The sequence below is a fragment of the Kryptolebias marmoratus genome, linkage group LG13 (genome assembly GCF_001649575.2).
Source record: "Kryptolebias marmoratus isolate JLee-2015 linkage group LG13, ASM164957v2, whole genome shotgun sequence".
Classification (NCBI taxonomy): Eukaryota; Metazoa; Chordata; class Actinopteri; order Cyprinodontiformes; family Rivulidae; genus Kryptolebias; species Kryptolebias marmoratus.
In genome coordinates, this window is record NC_051442.1 from 10,174,057 (window position 1) to 10,191,233 (window position 17,177).

At 43.6% G+C, this 17,177-nt stretch overlaps 3 protein-coding genes and 1 non-coding gene across 5 annotated transcripts; 2 read left to right on the forward strand and 2 right to left on the reverse strand.

Annotated features, from left to right (window-relative positions):
- uspl1 (ubiquitin specific peptidase like 1) lies at positions 1 to 10,498 on the forward strand. Of its 2 annotated transcripts, XM_025006327.2 has the most exons (10): positions 1 to 172; positions 509 to 593; positions 1,209 to 1,368; positions 1,885 to 2,007; positions 2,103 to 2,955; positions 3,238 to 3,348; positions 4,576 to 4,705; positions 6,217 to 6,342; positions 6,994 to 7,151; positions 8,435 to 10,498. In XM_025006327.2, exons 3-10 carry the CDS (start codon positions 1,240 to 1,242, stop codon positions 10,078 to 10,080), a joined length of 3,276 nt encoding a protein of 1,091 aa, XP_024862095.1. In that variant the 5' UTR covers positions 1 to 172; positions 509 to 593; positions 1,209 to 1,239; the 3' UTR covers positions 10,081 to 10,498. The 2 variants fall into 2 exon arrangements, with proteins under 2 accessions (XP_024862095.1, XP_024862096.1); XM_025006328.2 differs by lacking the exon at positions 509 to 593.
- A 422-nt stretch (positions 10,499 to 10,920) lies between these two features.
- Positions 10,921 to 10,992, reverse strand: trnae-uuc. Its single transcript has one exon. It is a non-coding gene; the product is annotated as a tRNA-Glu (tRNA).
- A 672-nt stretch (positions 10,993 to 11,664) lies between these two features.
- Positions 11,665 to 15,331, forward strand: LOC108236884 (arachidonate 5-lipoxygenase-activating protein). The gene is made up of 5 exons (XM_017417929.3): positions 11,665 to 11,888; positions 11,978 to 12,047; positions 13,803 to 13,873; positions 14,655 to 14,736; positions 14,810 to 15,331. Exons 1-5 carry the CDS (start codon positions 11,813 to 11,815, stop codon positions 14,970 to 14,972), a joined length of 462 nt encoding a protein of 153 aa, XP_017273418.1. The 5' UTR covers positions 11,665 to 11,812; the 3' UTR covers positions 14,973 to 15,331.
- Positions 15,103 to 16,900, reverse strand: LOC108236883 (mesenteric estrogen-dependent adipogenesis protein). Its single transcript, XM_017417928.3, has 5 exons — positions 16,663 to 16,900; positions 16,462 to 16,577; positions 15,741 to 15,856; positions 15,513 to 15,665; positions 15,103 to 15,425 (listed from the first exon to the last, which is right to left on the reverse strand). Exons 1-5 carry the CDS (start codon positions 16,863 to 16,865, stop codon positions 15,396 to 15,398), a joined length of 618 nt encoding a protein of 205 aa, XP_017273417.1. The 5' UTR covers positions 16,866 to 16,900; the 3' UTR covers positions 15,103 to 15,395.
- Between the last annotated feature and the right edge of the window lie 277 nt (positions 16,901 to 17,177).

The following is a 17,177-nucleotide window of genomic DNA, read 5'->3' on the forward strand; positions in this document are numbered from 1 at the left end:
ACAAAGGCCGACGCACAACTGGCGGCAACGGAAATCGAACGTTTCTTTTACGGGCTTGTCAAACGATGCACATGGACACAATTCACCCGCGAATGTAAAAGATTGTAGCCCTGCATGGACGGCTTATCCTCACCGGCAGCTTACTGTAAAGCCCAATTCAACGCGGTGTTCGGTATGTATATTCTTTTACTTAAAGGGAAATTTAAACGTGATCACAACTTTATTTATTGTCCGACTTTAGGCTAACATTAGCATCATGCTATCAGTCAGAGCTGCATGTTCGGCCTAAGTAGAATATATTGTTCAAATATAATATATAATATGGACATAATATTGTTCACGTATCTTGTGTATAAAATATATACTAGTTTACTAGTAAGTTATTCATATATTTGTTGTAAGTCTAAATTATGTTATGCCAAGTACACTCAATGTTATTTTGAAGTTAACCTGTTGTAATTAATTTCTTTTTGCAAAAATGTAAAACACTTCTGTGGTGTTATCACAGCTAAAAGTCATGGACTCGGCTCAAAGCGGCAAAAAATAACTGGGATGGATTTTCAACACGACCCTGCATACAAATAATATTTAAGGTAGTTTGATCATGAAGTACTTTTTTCTTTAGCAAGTAGTTTTGCTTCTTAGTGTCATTGATATTAGCTAAAATATTATAATGCAACAATATAGTCCTTGTTATGTATGCACAGTTGAATAAAAGGGCAAATAAGTTATAAATTAGATTAGGTTTGGCTGTTTTAAAAATAAATCATCAGTCCAATTAACCTGATTATGGGAGTTAAAACAAGTTTTTTTGTGATATAAACACAGTAGCTTTGTGTAAAAAGAAGCGGCAGAGGACAGTGTTGGTGGTGGGTTTTTTCCTCCAGTGTTTGTTAGTTTTGTCCTCTCTTTGGAATGCAAAACCACACTTTATTCACAGAAAAAAACTAGCATATTTGTTTAGTAGATATAGTAGATTACTGATACAATGAGTTCAAGTAAAAATTAAGTAAAGGATAATTATGAGTCAAATTTTGGGTAAATATAAATATATAAACTTGCAACATTGCTTCTAGCACAATAAAAGATATTTATGGGTCCTTACGTTGATCCAAACTTTAAGATTAGTGTTTTTTCCCCCCATGTATCTTTTTTATGATTTTTTTAACATCTCTGTTGTGGTTGTTTATATTTTTGAACACTTTCAGCCCCTCTTGAGGCGAGCCGGGCTGCGGTGACATGGTTTTGTTCTTCGAATGGCACCGGACAGCCGTGGATCCGAAGACGAGCAGCAGCTGTTTGTCCATGACTGGTGAAGACACTGGTTTGGAGGCTTTGGCCTCGCCACAGGCGGGGTATTTGGGAAAAGTCAGTGACGCTCTTGTCTGCCTCTCTTTGTGGTCACTTGCGCAAAGCTGAATCCTATTTGAAAAGACACTGTGACTGGGCAGTACCAATCTAAATTTAATTAAAGAAGGAGAGAAAAAAACGGAAATCTTTACACTGTAAAAGGCGAAAGTATTTTGGGTTGCTTGAATGATGTGAAGAATCAAAGACATGGTGACTGAATCATGTCACGACATTGAACAATACTGTGTTTTCATCAGTGTTGTTGTGCTTCTCCTGTATTACAGAAACATTTAATGATAGATAAACACCTTAAAAGAGAAATCTTCCCAACCTTATTCTTGCTTGTATGCTTGATAAATAAATCAACTTTATTTTAAAACATATAAAATAATTCTACTGATAGTGGAAGAGGTTTGGTTTCTAAATTAAAGGTAATTTAAATTTATTTATGTTGCAACAAATGCATGTTTCTTTTTAACTTTCTGACTTACTTTATGCCTGTGACTTTGTGATACAACTAATTTTGTTTGTTAGGTTCAGGAAAGAGCTGAATCACTGGAGCATTGTCCCTGGTGCACCTCGAAGGGCCTCACTTACGCTCTGCGCTCTTATCACATCAACCTCCAGGAGTCCATCACTCTCTGCACAAACCCACAGGTGAATCCTGGTGTTACTGACACACACATTCTCACATTTATATTTCACATTTACGTTCCTAGCTCTTATTAACTTGGTTATTCACTCCCACACAGTGCCTTTTCCCTCTGGTCACCAGGCCCTTGGAGGATGTTCTGTCCAGTTTGGCTCCCACGGTTCCCGTCGTTGGGAACAAAAGAAAAAATAGCTTGGAGTTGGAAAAGGACACGATTGAATCTCCAGTTAAACGTCTCCGATCAAGCGAAGTTGCCAGTTTGCTGTCACAACAGCAGGTAGACGATGGATCTGAGAATCCTCATACAAATGGCCTGCGTGCAGTACCAGAAACTCCGAGTGAAACGGTTAATGGAAACCACAAGGGCTGCGTGGAGACGGAAACAGACGGATGGGATCCACTTCAAGATGAGGATGTTGCTCCTCCTTCATGCTCAGCCCCGTTTGGACACTCGTCAGATGTTTTGGTGAACAGTGCTGCAGCCGAGCCCTCGCTCTGTCCTCACCTTGGTGTTAACGGTGCATCAGAGAACGGCTTTAAGGAGAAGAATGCTCCTGTTTTGAATGGATGCAGCAGTCGGGACTTTTCTTCAACTGGTATTGAATTTCCGATGACTCTGTGCGATGAGCAGACAACACCCAGAGAAGAGAAATCACTAAATGCAGACACCGCTGGAAGTGGAGACGCAGAAGGCGTCAGCTCAGAGAGTGAGGGTTTGTCTTTTTTGTCATCGAGGCAGTCGGAAGAACTCGTATTCGTTCCAAAATGGCTGCTCTGGAGGAACAGCGACAACCTGTGTTGGCTGGATTCGCTGCTTGCTGCTTTGGTGAACTGTAGAACTTTAAGAAGATGCAAACCTAAAGATGAGCCCCGGCACTCGTCGGTGTGGCAGCTGATGAGAGGATATGAAGACGTCTGTGCCGCCGTCCAGATGCACCAACAAACTGGAGGAGGTGAGTTTAAAACGTTGTGTGTGAAAGATCAAAACTTCAGCTTCGTTTCAGGTATTTCTATCTGGTATTTTTGAATTTTTAAAAAAATACACCTATTTGGTTTGTATCTATGATAAAACAAATTGTTTAAAAAGAAAAGGGAAAAAAAACCATCAGCCATGTATTATTTTTACAGGAAAAAATGAAAATGTTTAGAAGGGAACCCGTGTAAAGCTGAGTTCAGAGAACAGGGACAGTCAGGAAACGGTTTTAGTTGAAATAACCGGAGTTCTTTTTGACTAGATGGGGTCGTAAGGGTGCCACGTCCCGTGCTGCAAAAGGCCGACGCTGATCTGCAGAGACTCCGGATGTCCATCTTCGAACTGCTGCAGCCCAAACTGCACTGCATTCTGGGTAAGCTCAAATCCACCCGCCTGTAATGAAGCTGCATGTTTCTTAGTTTTCTTAGCAGAAAAGAACGGAGTCTGGTCTGAAGTCGTGTGGCTCTAAAGTCACAAAGCAGAGGTTCTGGACTGCTCTGCATCCCCAGAACCAGAACCAAACGAGGAGAAGCAGCTTTCAGTTTCTATGCACCACAAATTTGGAACAAACTTCCAGAAAACTGTAAAACAGCTGAAACACTCGGTGCCTTTAAATCTCAACTTAAAACCCACCTGTTTAGAGTTGCTTATGGCTAAATTAGGGTTAGAGTGCGGGTTTTTGATGTTTGTCTCTTTCTTACTGTTTATTCATTGTCACATGCTGTTTTTATTTTGTTTTTTAATTATGTAAAGCACCTTGAAATGCCTTGCTGCTGAAATGTGCTATACAAATAAAATTTGATTTGATTTGATCTAAAGCCAGTCACCCCATAAACAAAAGCCAATCTAAATGTCACTTTTTAATTTGATTGAAGTCTCCATGCATTATCCTGCATATTGCCTGCCTTATGGTTAGTCAGCGCATTTTAATAACAATACTAGTAGTATAAGGAAGGCACCTCACAACAAACAGTGTTTTTATCTCCAGAGGTCGGCAGCTATAAGTGAGAGGGAGACATTCACAGCACCGACCCTGCTCTGAGAGCTTTCTGACCTGAAATATTCCTCTCCTAACCTTTTACCTACAGCTGTCTGTCCTGTTTTGACAAGTTCCTTCAAAAAAAATGTAAGCGGGTATTTTTCACGCAGCGTAAAAGTTCACATTTAACATCTACAAACTAAAGCCTTTTACTGCCGCACGGTTATTTTGTTCTTAGGGACACGCACGGCGTTCTTATCTGCCTGGCGTCTCGCTTTCCTGCCTCAAAACTCCACTGAGTCATTGTGTTGGAGGCTGGAGTTAAACTTAATCTTTGAAAGTATCTATTATCACCAGATAATGCCAGAAAGTGACAGGCCTCGACTTGCTTCTCCTGCTTGTTTCAGCAGAGTAACAATAACAGTAAAAAAAATGAAGAGGGGGAATAAATGCTGAAGAGCAGAGATCTGTTCTGTGTTTTTAAATGTGAAGAATTAGGATATCTAAGCTGTAACAAACACGTCTCATTCACCCAGTTTGAGCTTATTTAGAACTGTCTAACGTACCTGCTGCTGCTGCCGTGTGAAGATGCTCTAAACTCACTGTTTGTGTTGTTTTCAGGTCAAAGGGAAACCCCCGTGTTTGCGATGCCTCTTCTCCTCACAGCGGACTCCTGGGCGGAGCACCTCTTCCAGTCCTCCTTTCGCTGGGAGTTCAAGTGCAGCGAGTGTGAGGTTGTCACAAAAGAAAGGTGAGGGATGAATATCATATATCAAACGGAAACTTTGGCATGAGGAGACTGAAAGCTCAAACTAAATTGTGTCAGTAATAATTATTCTGTGAAGTAAACAGCAGACTAAAACAGTTATGGAAAGCCACGCTCTACCTCCATAAAGCAAAATAATGACTCTATGTGAGGTAAAAGTAAAATCCTTATTTATCACCACTGTTAGATTACAAATACGCTTAGAAATTCCTCTTTTAAAGTAGGTAAAAAGCTGAAGACTGAATAAGTAATTTATCTGCTTGAAGTGACTCTACTTGTAGCTTTGCAGTAGTAGTTTGTGTCGAAGGCAAGGACTGAATGAAAAGCATCAATATGTAGTGATTGAAAACCCATAAGTTGTTTTGTATTATATTATCAGAGTGAAGGCAGATATTTTCAGAATCTGGTCTACGACTCTGCGTTTTTAGCTCTTCATTTGTCTTGTTTCATTATTATGATTCATCTATTATCAGTAAGCTGCACTAATAAATCACTGATTTAGATAATGCTTTACAAAGAGTATTTTAGAGTCTGAATTGCCTTTGAACAGCTGGAAAACATCTGTCTTATTAGAGGCAGCGTGTTGCTGACTGAAATGTTTAGAGTCAGAGGGTTAGAGGGGGTTAAAAAGGGTTTAAAACAACATACAGAAGGTAAAATATGGTGTGAATTATTTCATGCTGCTGTATGAAGGGATGGGCATTTTAAGCCAAAACGCTCTTCGAATTTATAACAAATAATTTTATTTTCTTTGCATATTTAACCCCCGTTCCCCTGGTCTCGTCCACCTTCCTCCGCTACAAATAACAACTTCCAGCGCCGCATGCTTCTCACAGCACAGCGTGCTTACTTAATCTGTTACTCATGCGGGGCTAATTAATATATCACAAGTCTCAGCACAACCACAAACCGTTGAAAAGCAGAAAATGCCATCCTAACAAGTACTGATGTCAGCTGCCGCTTTACGACGTAGGGCCATCGGGCGTTTCGTGGTTTTACCTAAAACGATAACCTCACATGATTGGGGCTTGTAGTGAAATAAAGTTTACTCCGCCTGAGTCCAGCAGCTGAAACAAGCTGTGGGTTCTGCCAAGTTTCTTTATTTTCACCGGCCCTGTGGCTCAGCATGGGGAGGAGATGGACACACGTAGCTGAGCTCACCTGTCGCCACAGTTTCCACTTGATGATCCTTTCAAAATAAACTATGATGGTAGAAAAGAGGCTGGGACTAGGTTTATTTTTATTATTATTTTGTGTGTCAAAGAAGCTCTTCAATTTGAAAAGCACATTTAGGAAACAACTTGGCGTGCCACCAGGTGCCAGTGTTAAAAAAAAAAAAAAAGTTGCATTGATTCTTTGAGTTTGTCCGTTCTAACTAAACTACTAAAACCACTGCCCACTCCTTTCTGTACATTTGCTGTGTTGATTTGTTGAATTATTGCTGAGGTTTGAGTCGTAACGTTCGTGGTTCTTTGTTGTTTTTTTTTCCCCCTCAGGGTTGTGAAAACTCTCCCCACCTTCACAAATATCGTGCCTGACTGGCGCCCCCTCAACGCCGTTCACTTATCTGTGTGCAACGTGTGTGGCAAGAAGAACCAGAAGAGGACAATGTCGCTGGAGAGGTACGGTTTAAACTCCGTGCTGGAATAACAGCCTGCTGAACTTCGCTTTAACAAACACACATAAGAACATGTCAAAAATAAGTACACCTTTTTTATTCCCAGGTGTTATTATTTATTAAATAAAAGATCTGGTCTTAAAATGCTGTGAATATGAAAGTCACCATAAGACATATTACACTGTCGTCATTTATTTAACAAAAACAAAGCTAAAATGGCTAAAACATCTTCACAATCTTATCAACTCCTCACATTGTTGTGGAGGACTTTAGAGTTGCTGTATTTTACATTCCTGCTTTAGTTTATCAAAGTTTGTCGATGGCCTTCAAACAGGCCTTGTTTTGTTTGATTAAAGCGTGATCACATCTGTTAAATGCTTTTAAAGGGTTTAAGCCTCCCTTCATCTTTTGAGACTGTCAGCTGACTAAGAACAGGCTCAAAGCATTCATCGTTCTCCACATTTTAGACCAGACCATGTGATGTTTGTAAATTTGCTTTTATTTACAGTATTATATGCAAAGCGAGAACACAAGGGTTTATTTAAGGTGGTCAAAAATGGTGCAGTGGCTTCAAAAAAACGATGATGATGAATAATAATGCCAAAGTATTCTGTAATCTACACTTATTTAACCAAGCCTGTGCTCTGTGGTGTAGTGTCCCTCCGGTGTTTGCTCTGCACTTTGTGGAGGGGCTTCCTGACGGGGACGTCGGTACGTTCACCTTCAGCTTCCAGGGCAGACGTTACTCCGTCACCACCGTCATACAGTTCAATCATCGACTCAGGCACTTTGTCACCTGGATTCGGAATGATGGTATGTATTTTAACACATAATTTTATTATTTTTGTTATTATTTATCTTTTCTAAGTTAGTAGCCACATAATGAAGATCTGGGAGAGAGTTGTGGAGGCTAGGCTGAGACAAGAGGCGACTATTTGTGAGCAGCAGTTTGGTTTTATGCCAAGAAAGAGCACCACAGGTGCCATCTTAGCTTTGAGGGTGCTGGTGAGAACAAGGAACGGGTGGAGGAGGACCTGGAGAGGTGGAGGGATGAAGTTGAAAATCAGACGTAGAAAGGCAGAGTTTGTGTGTGAGTAAGAAGGAGGCAGGTGGAACAGTGAGGCTACAAGGAGGTCAGAGGTCACAAAGGTGCAGGACTTCAAGGACTTAGGGTCCACTGTCCAGGAAAAGAGGTGAAGAAGAGTCCAGGCAGGATGGAGTGGATGGAGAACAGTTTCAGGAGTGATTTGTGACAAAAGGGCAGCAGCAAAGCTTAAAGACAGTGGTGAGAGCGGCTGTGTTGGACGTTTTGGAGACAGAACAGGAAGTGGCAGAGCTGAAGATGCTGTGGTTGTCCTTGGGAGGGACGAGGACGGACAGGATTAGGAATTAGGTCATCAGAGGTACAGCACAGATCGAAGGACTGAGAGATAAAGTTAGAGAGGCCAGACTGAGATGGTTTGGACATGTGCAGGGAGGGACAGTGGCTATATTGGTGTAAGGATGTTAGACATGCAGCTGCCAGGAAAAAGACAAAGAGGAGACATATGGATGCAGTCAGAGAGGACATGGAGGTAGCTGGAGTGAGGACAGAGGACACAGAAGACAGAGTGAGCCACAGAAAAGGGAACAGCCGAAAGAAGAAGTTAGAGTGAAGATGAAACTCAAGCCTGTAGGACATTTAATTGTAACTTGATAAATATCCTTTCATAAAGGCAGACTTTCATTTAATTCAAATTGTATTCAAATTTTTTTTTATCAAAGACATGCAGTGACTTCTGATTCTTGATGTTATCAGAATGCTGGAGATTTCAAGTATTTTCCTATCATGGTTATCAATTTAAATATTTATTTCCATGTTAGTTCTGGTCAAAGCTGCAGAGCGCCGCTGCAGACCCCCTGGTTTGAGTAAATTAAAAATAAATTAAACATGTTTCTTTTAAAGAAATGATTGGTTACAGGCGGGTGTTTTTTTGGTTTAAATTTCATAATTTGTGTTTTGTTGTTGTGACAAATTTGACCACGGCCTTACAGAAGAAATGAACTCTAGCTGCACTGAAAGGTGTAATTAAAGGTTTTTGTGTTTATTTCTACAGAATCGTGGCTGGAATACGACGACTTGCAGCACCCAGACTTTAAGACCCATGGGAAGCTGCAGGTCCCTGCTCATGAGATGCACGTCGTCTTCTGGGAGGTGGAGGACGATGCAGACCCCCCAGCTGGTTCTCCTCTGAACACGTTAGCTGAACAACCCGCAGCTGAGAAGGCAAAAACACCGAGTTTAAATCACCTGAGGGTAGACGAGCCGTTGGATCAGTCTCTTCTTACGCTTCACAACGACACGGACATCGTAGACGCACTCACAGAGAAAGACAGCAGCCTAATGGACACGACAGTTACGGCTGGCGTTGATACGTCAATCGGGTCTACAACTTTGCTCGACGCTTTCGAGGGCCTTAGCCACAACGACATCATCACCCTCACTCTGGTTGAAGTCGACTCGTCTGCTTCAGGAATGCAGCTTTTAAACGGCCACCAGCGAACGGAGGACGCAAGGACCGAAGGGCCGGCGCCTTCGCCAGACAGCTCGCTCCCTGCAGCAGGTGGCGACATGTGTCACGGCGCTGATGCCGAGCCTCCTGCGACCCTCGGCTCATCGAACCCTGAGTCAGTGGACAGCTCGTCCACTGATGCAACGTCAGCGCCTGCTGCCAGAAGCGGACGAGGGAGAGGGACGAGCCAAACGAAGACGATTAGCAAGCGGAGAGGCGAAGAGGCGGCGGCTTCAGAAGCAGCTCCTCAGACCTCACCAGCTGCCTCCTTCGAGCTCCCCGCAGCAGTCGGTCAGGAGGCCGTCGGTTCTGCTGCTCAGGACAACTCGCCGCCCGCCGAAGTCGCACGGCAAGCGTCCCCTGAGTCAGTGACCGACACCTCGCCTCTGTCCACCAGCCAGAAAAGTCCCCCGTTAGATCAGAACGCCCGTTGGTCGTTCCTGCTGAGTAAACACCCTCTGTCCCATCTCCACAAGCCCGTATCAAAACCCCCATCACGCACAGAAGCGAGGTCCTCTCAGCCTGTTCACTCGACTCCCAATCCTGTGAAAAGACAAATGGTTCCTCCAGGACTCCCTAAACCACAGATCATTACAGACAGTTTGAAGCTCCCGCCAAAAGCTGCCGAAATGTACTGCGGTTTCGGCACAAAGAGCTCCACCAGTCCGCTGCCGTCCCCTCCGCTGCCCAATGGCAACACAAAACCGTTTCAAACTCTAACTGCAAACCCCCCCGCACCCCCCGCGGTGACGTCCTTAAAGACACACCGCAGCTCCAAGGTGCCCCCGGGCCTCAGCGAAACGGAAGCCCTCCGATACAAGCTGATCAAGAAGCTGAAAGCTAAGAAGAAGAAGCTCGCGAAGCTGAACCAGCTGTTGGGTCATCAGGAGCGCCTCCAACCAGACAGCACCGACCTGAACTCCCCCTCCACCGTGGCCTCCAGCACCTACGACGGCTCGGGCGGCGATGGCGACGACTTCCTGTCGGACCTGCTGTCGCCAGCGACGACAGCCAGCAACCTTTCGCCGGACAGCACCGGCTTCTTAGAGATGCTGAGCAACGGGCGGGACGGGGCAGACAACATGGACGGAGCGATGAAGGGTGGAGGCGCCGCGTCGCAGACCGGCTGTGGTACCAGCGTACCAGAAACCGAAAACTTCCTGGAGGACTTTCTCACTCAGTGGCTTTGAGGCCAGCTGACACGGATCCAGTCCGGGTGCACTTGAACTTTTACTTTTTTTTTTTAATCTAACCTGTGGTGCTAGTCATTGTTTGCGGGCGGCAACAACAGGAAACTCAAACTACGTGTCAGATATGCTGACGTTGGTGAAGACTGATGGATGGAGTTTGTCAGATAGTTGGTTGAATCACGGAAATGTTTTATTTTTCCCTAAATTTGGCACTTTACTGTAATAACAGGCTTGTGTAGAAGCACTGTTTAAAGAGGTTTTTTGTTGTTTTTGACAAATTACTTGAAACTTTGCCTTTTTTATTGTCAGTGAATAAATATTTCAGGTGAATCTTGTATGTTATTTGTTGTGCTAAAAGCCTAACGACACCCCAACAAGTTTTGTTGTCAAAGGAATTAAATATTTATATTTGATCTACTTTAAGTTGTTAAATTGTATTTGTCTTGAGCATTTCACAGCATGCATCTGTTCTCTATAAAGAGAGGTTAAGGGAATGATTTTTTTAAAAATGCAAATTGAAGGTAAACTTCTCATATGAGCATAAAAAGTTTTATAGCTGGGAGAAATGTCAGATTTTGGTCACTAATGGTTTTATCCAAGATTATATATTTTTTTAAGTTTTGAGGGCGTTCAGAAGTTAGAGTAATTATACCTGAAGGCAAATCTTAATGTTCTCCTTCGCTGTGTGAATTAAACACGAGGACTCGGATTTATACAAGATGCTCTTCCAGTGCAACATTTTTGTAAAAGAGTTTACGCCACAAGGAAGTAGACATAGAAAAGGAGACGAAGCAGGAAGATGGAGAATAAAAGAGGGAAAAAATAAATAAAAATGTACCGTTCCCATACCGGGAGTCGAACCCGGGCCGCCTGGGTGAAAACCAGGAATCCTAACCGCTAGACCATATGGGAAGCGTGTCAAAAATCTGGTCGGGTTCGATTATATCCTTTACCAAATAATGGTGTTGTGTTTATGAGTGCACGAGTTAGTCATATTGACTACATACACCGATGTAAGTCTACCACAATACGACATAGACGTGAATATTTGCAGGTGTAATGTTCGTTATGAATAACTATTTTAGATATTTCTTTAGGAAGGTGTGTCCATCACTTCAGTCAATCTATCAGCTAATCCTTCAGAGATCATAGTTTGTGATTGTATTAATGATTAAAAGCAGTGTAGATTTTGCTGTCTCATTCCTAGTTTTTTTTTTTTAAAGAAAAAAGACCAAGCTGCATTTCCATTTCCCAGCACATGTAGGCGCTGTTTGACTACAGTTAATTGACACAGCTGCACATTTAAAATAAAACAGCACAGAAGGGAACTATTTACAACTTTGTTGCCCCTTGCTATCTTAATGCTACAACTGTGGATTTGTGTTTGTTTCCCCCTGCTCCTCTGAGGTGCTTCCTGCCTACACATAAATATTAAAAACAGTTCCCAGAAAGTTCTCCAGAGGTAACATTTGCAAAAGCGTGGATCAGTGTGGTTTGCATGTGAGCACAGACACGGAGAGGAAGTAAGCGTGCAACCTGTGTGTTGAGCCACAGCATCGTTTACATAAAGAGGAAGCTGTGTGTGTGTGTGTGTGGAGTAAAGGATGTCACAGACGGAGAATAATAATGACATGGGTGTAAATTAAATGTGTGTGTGTTTCAGGACAGGAGAGAGCAGCTTTTGGTGTCACCTTCAGCCCTCTGCATCCAGCAGCTCCGCACCAAGACAGCCATGGAGTCCTGCAGGGTGGAGGTGGAAAACATCTTCCTCCTGGTCATCGTCACACTCATCAGTGCTCTTCAGAACGGTGAGGATGATGGAGGGGGGAAAATGTGCTTTCTGTCTTCCAGAAAAAGACAACTGGTTAATGCTTTTTTTTAAAATTTGGGTTGCCAGTGTTTTTTGCTCAGAAGGTGGAGAGGGAGTGCAACAACCGAACTGCTTTCGAGCGAGTGTCCTGTGCCAAGTAAGTCCGCTTTTTTCACAGCACACATCCCTCTGTTAGTCTGACAAATCCCTCAAACTACAGAGGCAATGGTTTGCTCCGTGCCGTGTGTAGTTTTTGGCTGGATCTTCTTTCTCTTCGGGGCCATTTTTCACTCAAATCACTCCCGCTGAGAGGTGATCCCCAGGAGGAAATCCTGATTTAATTTAATTAAATCATCATCTTGTTATGATCATATGGTTTAATGTAAAACATGAAGGACAAATTAAAAAAAAAAATGAAAGAAAGGACAAGAAAAACTGGACAAAATAAGTTTGTAAAAGAAGAGAATTAAACTAACGACTCTGGGAAAGTCTTGCATCCTGTTATAAGAGTTACTGGAAATCTGACTGAAGCCAGAAATCCAGATCTAAGTGACAGATCAGTCTTAAAGGGATAGTTCAGACCTCTTACAGTGGGGTAATGTAGCAAGGTTATGGATAATTAATATCTTACCTGCTGCAGATAGCTCTTCAGACGCGCTCAGTTTGGAGAAACAGTTCATTTCTGATCTGACGGATGAGCTAACGACTAGTTTTTTGTTACTTGGTTATTCTGGTGGGAATATGGTGATATTCCAAAGTGTCCCAGGCTGTCATGGGTGTGCTACAGCTAGCTGCTGCTGCCACCGTTTGTGTTAAAAAACTGTAGAAATCTGCTGAAGTAACTAACGTCAAACAAGGTGATACAAATGTTGCTCTGACCGGTTCTCGGCTCGGTACGATTCTCCAAACTGGGCTCGTCCGAAAAGCAGCTCCAAAAGATCCGAACTGTCCCTTTATCCCAGTCGGCGCGTCCGTCCACAAACAGCAACGTCCTTCCTGTCTTTTAAACCAAAAACATCGGAGCTGCTTCCTGTCTTTTAGTCGTGATTTCAAACGAAGAGATGACGCTTTACATGCGGCGCCAGTTTAAGTTCAAATGTGTTCAGAGGAATCGTTTTAGTCTTTGTCGTCATGTTTTAGATTCAATTTTTTAAAATAAAGTGATTTTTTTTTAGATTTCATGCAGAACATGCTGGACACGTCTGTTTGTTTGAACAATAAAAAAAAAAAACTTCAAACTGTCTGAATTAGCTCCAATCCCCCCCCCAAAAAATGAGCCAAATTCTGTCCCAGCTTTAAATTCAACATGGAACGAGCTGCCCCTTGTTTTTATTTGATTTTAATCAAGTCAGCTGATGAAATGACAGAAAAAACAGGAAATAATAAAACAAGTTTCCATCAGTTGGAGCGATTTGCATAAACTTGTGTTTAAGCAATGCAGAAAGTTTTCACAGCAGAGCGGAAAAAAATGGAAAACATTCGCTGGAGGAACCACTCATCCTGTTAGCTGTTGATGTGTAAAAAAAAAACTATTTGAAACCTACGACCACATGAGTCATTTTCTTTGACCGAGTCGGTTTTTTCCTGTCTGACATTTTAAGGACTGGAAAAAAAAAAGAAAAAAAGTTGAAGGGATGGCGGTTTCCTCCTACAGATTTCAGCGTGTTGCAGCAGCCGCGCTCCTCGATTTCTTCCCCCATTTCACGCTTTTTATCCACTCTCACAGCTCTGAGCTTTGAGGTTGTTTTTTTTTTTCTTCTTTTTTGGTACAACTTACTTCAGAGTTTCAAAACATTTCCCCAACAAGCCACACAGAGCTTGTTACCAGATTTCTGCAACCGATCTGTGATTGCTTCAGAGCAGCTTCCTTTAAAAACAAAAACTAATTACAGTTTGTTGCTTATATTTGTAGCCGGAACTGCATGGATGCCTACCCCACCTTCCTGGCCGTGATGTGGTGTGCCGGCCTGTGTCTCAGTCAAGGTAATCATTAAACCAGAGAAACAGGCGACCCTTTTTTCCCCCACTACAGTTCAGTTAGCTGTAAACTCATCAGAGGGAAGTTAAATCAACACCAATCTAAACGCAGATCAGGCTCCTCTCTTTAGGAGTGCAGATAAATTCAAATTCACACCCAGGTATAGGTTGGTAGCCGTTGTTATCACAGCCATCGGCGTGTCCATATTTCACTTAGAGACAAGTTTGCTCAGGATGGACGCAAACAGGAAGTGAGGCTGATTCCAGCTGCGGCAGGTCTACAAACGCTCCGTTTAAAATGACAGCATCTCATATCAAGACGGCCCAGCTTTCAGCAAAAAGGTTTATTCAGATTATTCAGCTGAAAGTCTCCTTGTACGTCCTTTTCTCACCAGGCGAGTCGTGTCTCTACTAAACACCGATATTTGTTTTCTTCTGGGCAAAATAAAGAACACGAGACCACTTCCTGTTTGCTTTACCTGTAACTTTTCTGACGTTAAAGAGGAGTAATAAAATCATACAGGGCTCCATTCTAACAAAGTTACCACCTGGATCCACGCTGTCTAGCCATTCAGAGCGTTATGACCCTCTGTTTTCAGCTCATTCAGAGCGTTATGACCCTCTGTTTTCAGCTCGTTCAGAGCGTTATGACCCTCTGTTTTCAGCTCGGTCAAAGCGTTATTAACCTCTGGTTTCAGCTGATTCAAAGGCGTTATGACCCTCTGTTTTCAGCTCATTATGAACCTCTGTTTTCAGCTTGTTCAGAGTGTTATGACCCTGTTTTCAGCTCCAGCTGCCTTTGCCGGCATTGTCTACCTTCTTGTCAGGCAGAAGTACTTCATCGGATATTTGGGACAGACCTCTCAAAGGTAACCCGCTCCTAACCAAACCAGCGTACCATCCGTTACAGGTTTATAATTCTTCTTTTTTTTTTTGGCGCAGCACTCCGGGCTACCTGTTCGGCAAGCGCATCATCAGCTTCCTGTCCCTGATGAGCGTGGTGGGCGTCCTCAACTACCTGCTGGGGAGGTTCTTGGGCCAGGACTACAAAGAATACGTGGAGACCATCGTCGGCGCCGCATCGGCTCTTCTGCTCTTCCCTTAGCTCGGCCCGTCTCCGCTTATAACTCATCGTCTAATATCCTTTTCTTTTTTTTCTTTCTGTTGCATCTTTTATACTTCTTGTTCAGCAAAATAAACGAATCAGGACCCAAATCTCTTCAGTCCCTTTGCAGAATAAATAGAAACAGTTTGATGTGAGAGGAAACCTGCGTGTATGAAGTTTGTTTTTTTTTTGGTTTTTTTTTACATTTAACGTGCTCGAATCGTGCCGGGGTCGAGCGGGATTTCCTTCTCCGTCCTCTGAAGAGCGAACAGCAGCAGACGACGCAGCCGTCCTCAGGAGCAGGAGGCTTGTTCAACGGGTTCGTCTGATGAGAAAACTCCTTTTTTTCCTTTTCCAGTTTTCTTGAAGAAGAAAAGCAACAGAAAACTTGGCAGAGGAGCTCCTCGTGGCCTTGTGCGTTTCTCACCCGCAGCTGCTTTTTGTCGCTCTCAGCTTCGACGACGGGAGACACAAGAGGAGGCCGTGTTAGCCGACTTGACAGAAACAGGATTTAAAAAAGCAGCGCAGCGGACGGCTTACCTTAAATCGCCTCTTGCTGAAGCCAAACCAGTGCGGGAAGTCGAAGAGGGCATCGGAGTGATACTTGAGGGTGAAGGAGGCGTCCCTCCACACAGGTTTACGCCCCACCAGGTCCTCCGTGACGGAGCTCTCCAGAGCTTCAGTCAGGTCAATCTGGAAGAAAAAAACGGCGTCACTCCTGACACCAAAAAGCCTACCTCGACGACAGCGTCACAACGGGAGTCTCACGTCCACCCTGTAGCTCTCCCCGGCCACGGAGGAGATGGTCCGGTCCAGGCCCCTCTCCAGCTGCCAGCGGATGAAAGGGTCCCTGCCGTCGACGGACACCACGTACTGCCTCGGGACTGGAGACGGGAGGAGGGGGAGGAGACACAGATGGTTTCACAGGGGGGCAGAAATCACAGGAGAATGTGTCAGAGCGACCTCAGATCTGTAGGCAGGCGAGAATCTGCCTGCGAGTGGCGGATCGACCTGCTGTTTTCCATCCAATGTCCCAAAAAAACTCCTGTATCGACATTAAATCTAGCTGTAGACGCCATTTTGGATCCATTTTCTACATGGTCTAGAAACAGGGTTTTATGAGGTGAGGTTTTATAGCGATAAACTCCACCAATAACGCACAAGGGAGGTTAAAAGTTTGTTTATTCACTCAACGAGTCGTTCTTTATGATCGTTTCTACACAAAGTGTAACTTTTGAGGGATTTCACAGGCGGGCAGAGTTTTCTATGGTGAGCTAAAGTGGGAATCCACTGGCATAATGCCGGAAAAGTCACAAAATCTTACAAGAGTCCATAACTCCTGGAGGTTCTGACCCATCAGGATGATCCTGGTGTCATCCAGTTGGATCAGAACTTATTTATTTTATCACATGCCTCAGATCTGAGCTGCCCCTGTAATCTGATTACCCCTCCCAGCAGCTCGTAAACACGCTGTCTGACTGAAAGTTACCTCTGGGCTGATGTGGAGCCCTCTGCTCGCAGGCTGAGACCCGCAGGTAGATCCTCTTGGACAGCAGGCTCTTCCTCACGCTGCTGTACTCCCACAAATTCTGCATTTTGACCTTTCTGTCGTGGGAAAAAAATAATATATAATTAATTGCGAATTATTTACATATGAGGAGATAACTGTGAGTTTTTTTCCCCCCCTGACCTTCCCGGGGAGTTGTGGAAAACCACCCTCCCGCTGCCGGACTCGAACTCGTCGATGAGGACCAGGTTTCTGGCTCCGTCTTTGTTGTCGACGCGGAAACCCGAACCGAGCGCCTCCACGGAGAAACCCTCCGGGGGGCTTTTCAGAAACTGCCCCACTTCCGTCACCGTCACCCGGCCGCTGGGAGAAGCCTCCGCCGTCATTGCGCCCCGCCGTCCCGCTGTTTCTGTCCGCCAGAAAGGGGCGGAGAAGAAACTTCCAAACAAAGTCACCGACAAGTTTTCAGGACCTCGAACGTGACTTCCGGTTTCTTCCAGACAAAATAAAAGCCCGGAATATAAGCAAGTCTTGTTAGTTTGTTCACCATCAGTGTTTATCACTAAAAAAAAAACGTTTATATATATTTAAATATTTCAAAAAACAGAGAAAAGACACAGCAGTTAATTATGACTTAGAAGATAATAAAATAGAAAAAAAATACTTTTTATAAAACAATGTTTATTCTTGTTTTATGT

Bases quoted from the DNA above. Each gene is read 5' to 3' on its own strand.
- uspl1 (XM_025006327.2), top strand. From the start codon at position 1,240: ATGGTTTTGTTCTTCGAATGGCACCGGACAGCCGTGGATCCGAAGACG. The intron at 3,349-4,575 runs GTAAGCTCAAAT...TGTTGTTTTCAG, and splicing joins CAAACTGCACTGCATTCTGG to GTCAAAGGGAAACCCCCGTG. The intron at 4,706-6,216 runs GTGAGGGATGAA...TTTCCCCCTCAG, and splicing joins GAGGTTGTCACAAAAGAAAG to GGTTGTGAAAACTCTCCCCA.
- LOC108236884 (XM_017417929.3), top strand. From the start codon at position 11,813: ATGGAGTCCTGCAGGGTGGAGGTGGAAAACATCTTCCTCCTGGTCATC. The intron at 12,048-13,802 runs GTAAGTCCGCTT...TTATATTTGTAG, and splicing joins GAGCGAGTGTCCTGTGCCAA to CCGGAACTGCATGGATGCCT. The intron at 14,737-14,809 runs GTAACCCGCTCC...TTTTTGGCGCAG, and splicing joins TTGGGACAGACCTCTCAAAG to CACTCCGGGCTACCTGTTCG.
- LOC108236883 (XM_017417928.3), bottom strand. From the start codon at position 16,865: ATGACGGCGGAGGCTTCTCCCAGCGGCCGGGTGACGGTGACGGAAGTG. The intron at 15,857-16,461 runs GTAACTTTCAGT...TCCCGTCTCCAG, and splicing joins GGCTCCACATCAGCCCAGAG to TCCCGAGGCAGTACGTGGTG. The intron at 15,426-15,512 runs GTAAGCCGTCCG...CCGTCGTCGAAG, and splicing joins TCAGCAAGAGGCGATTTAAG to CTGAGAGCGACAAAAAGCAG.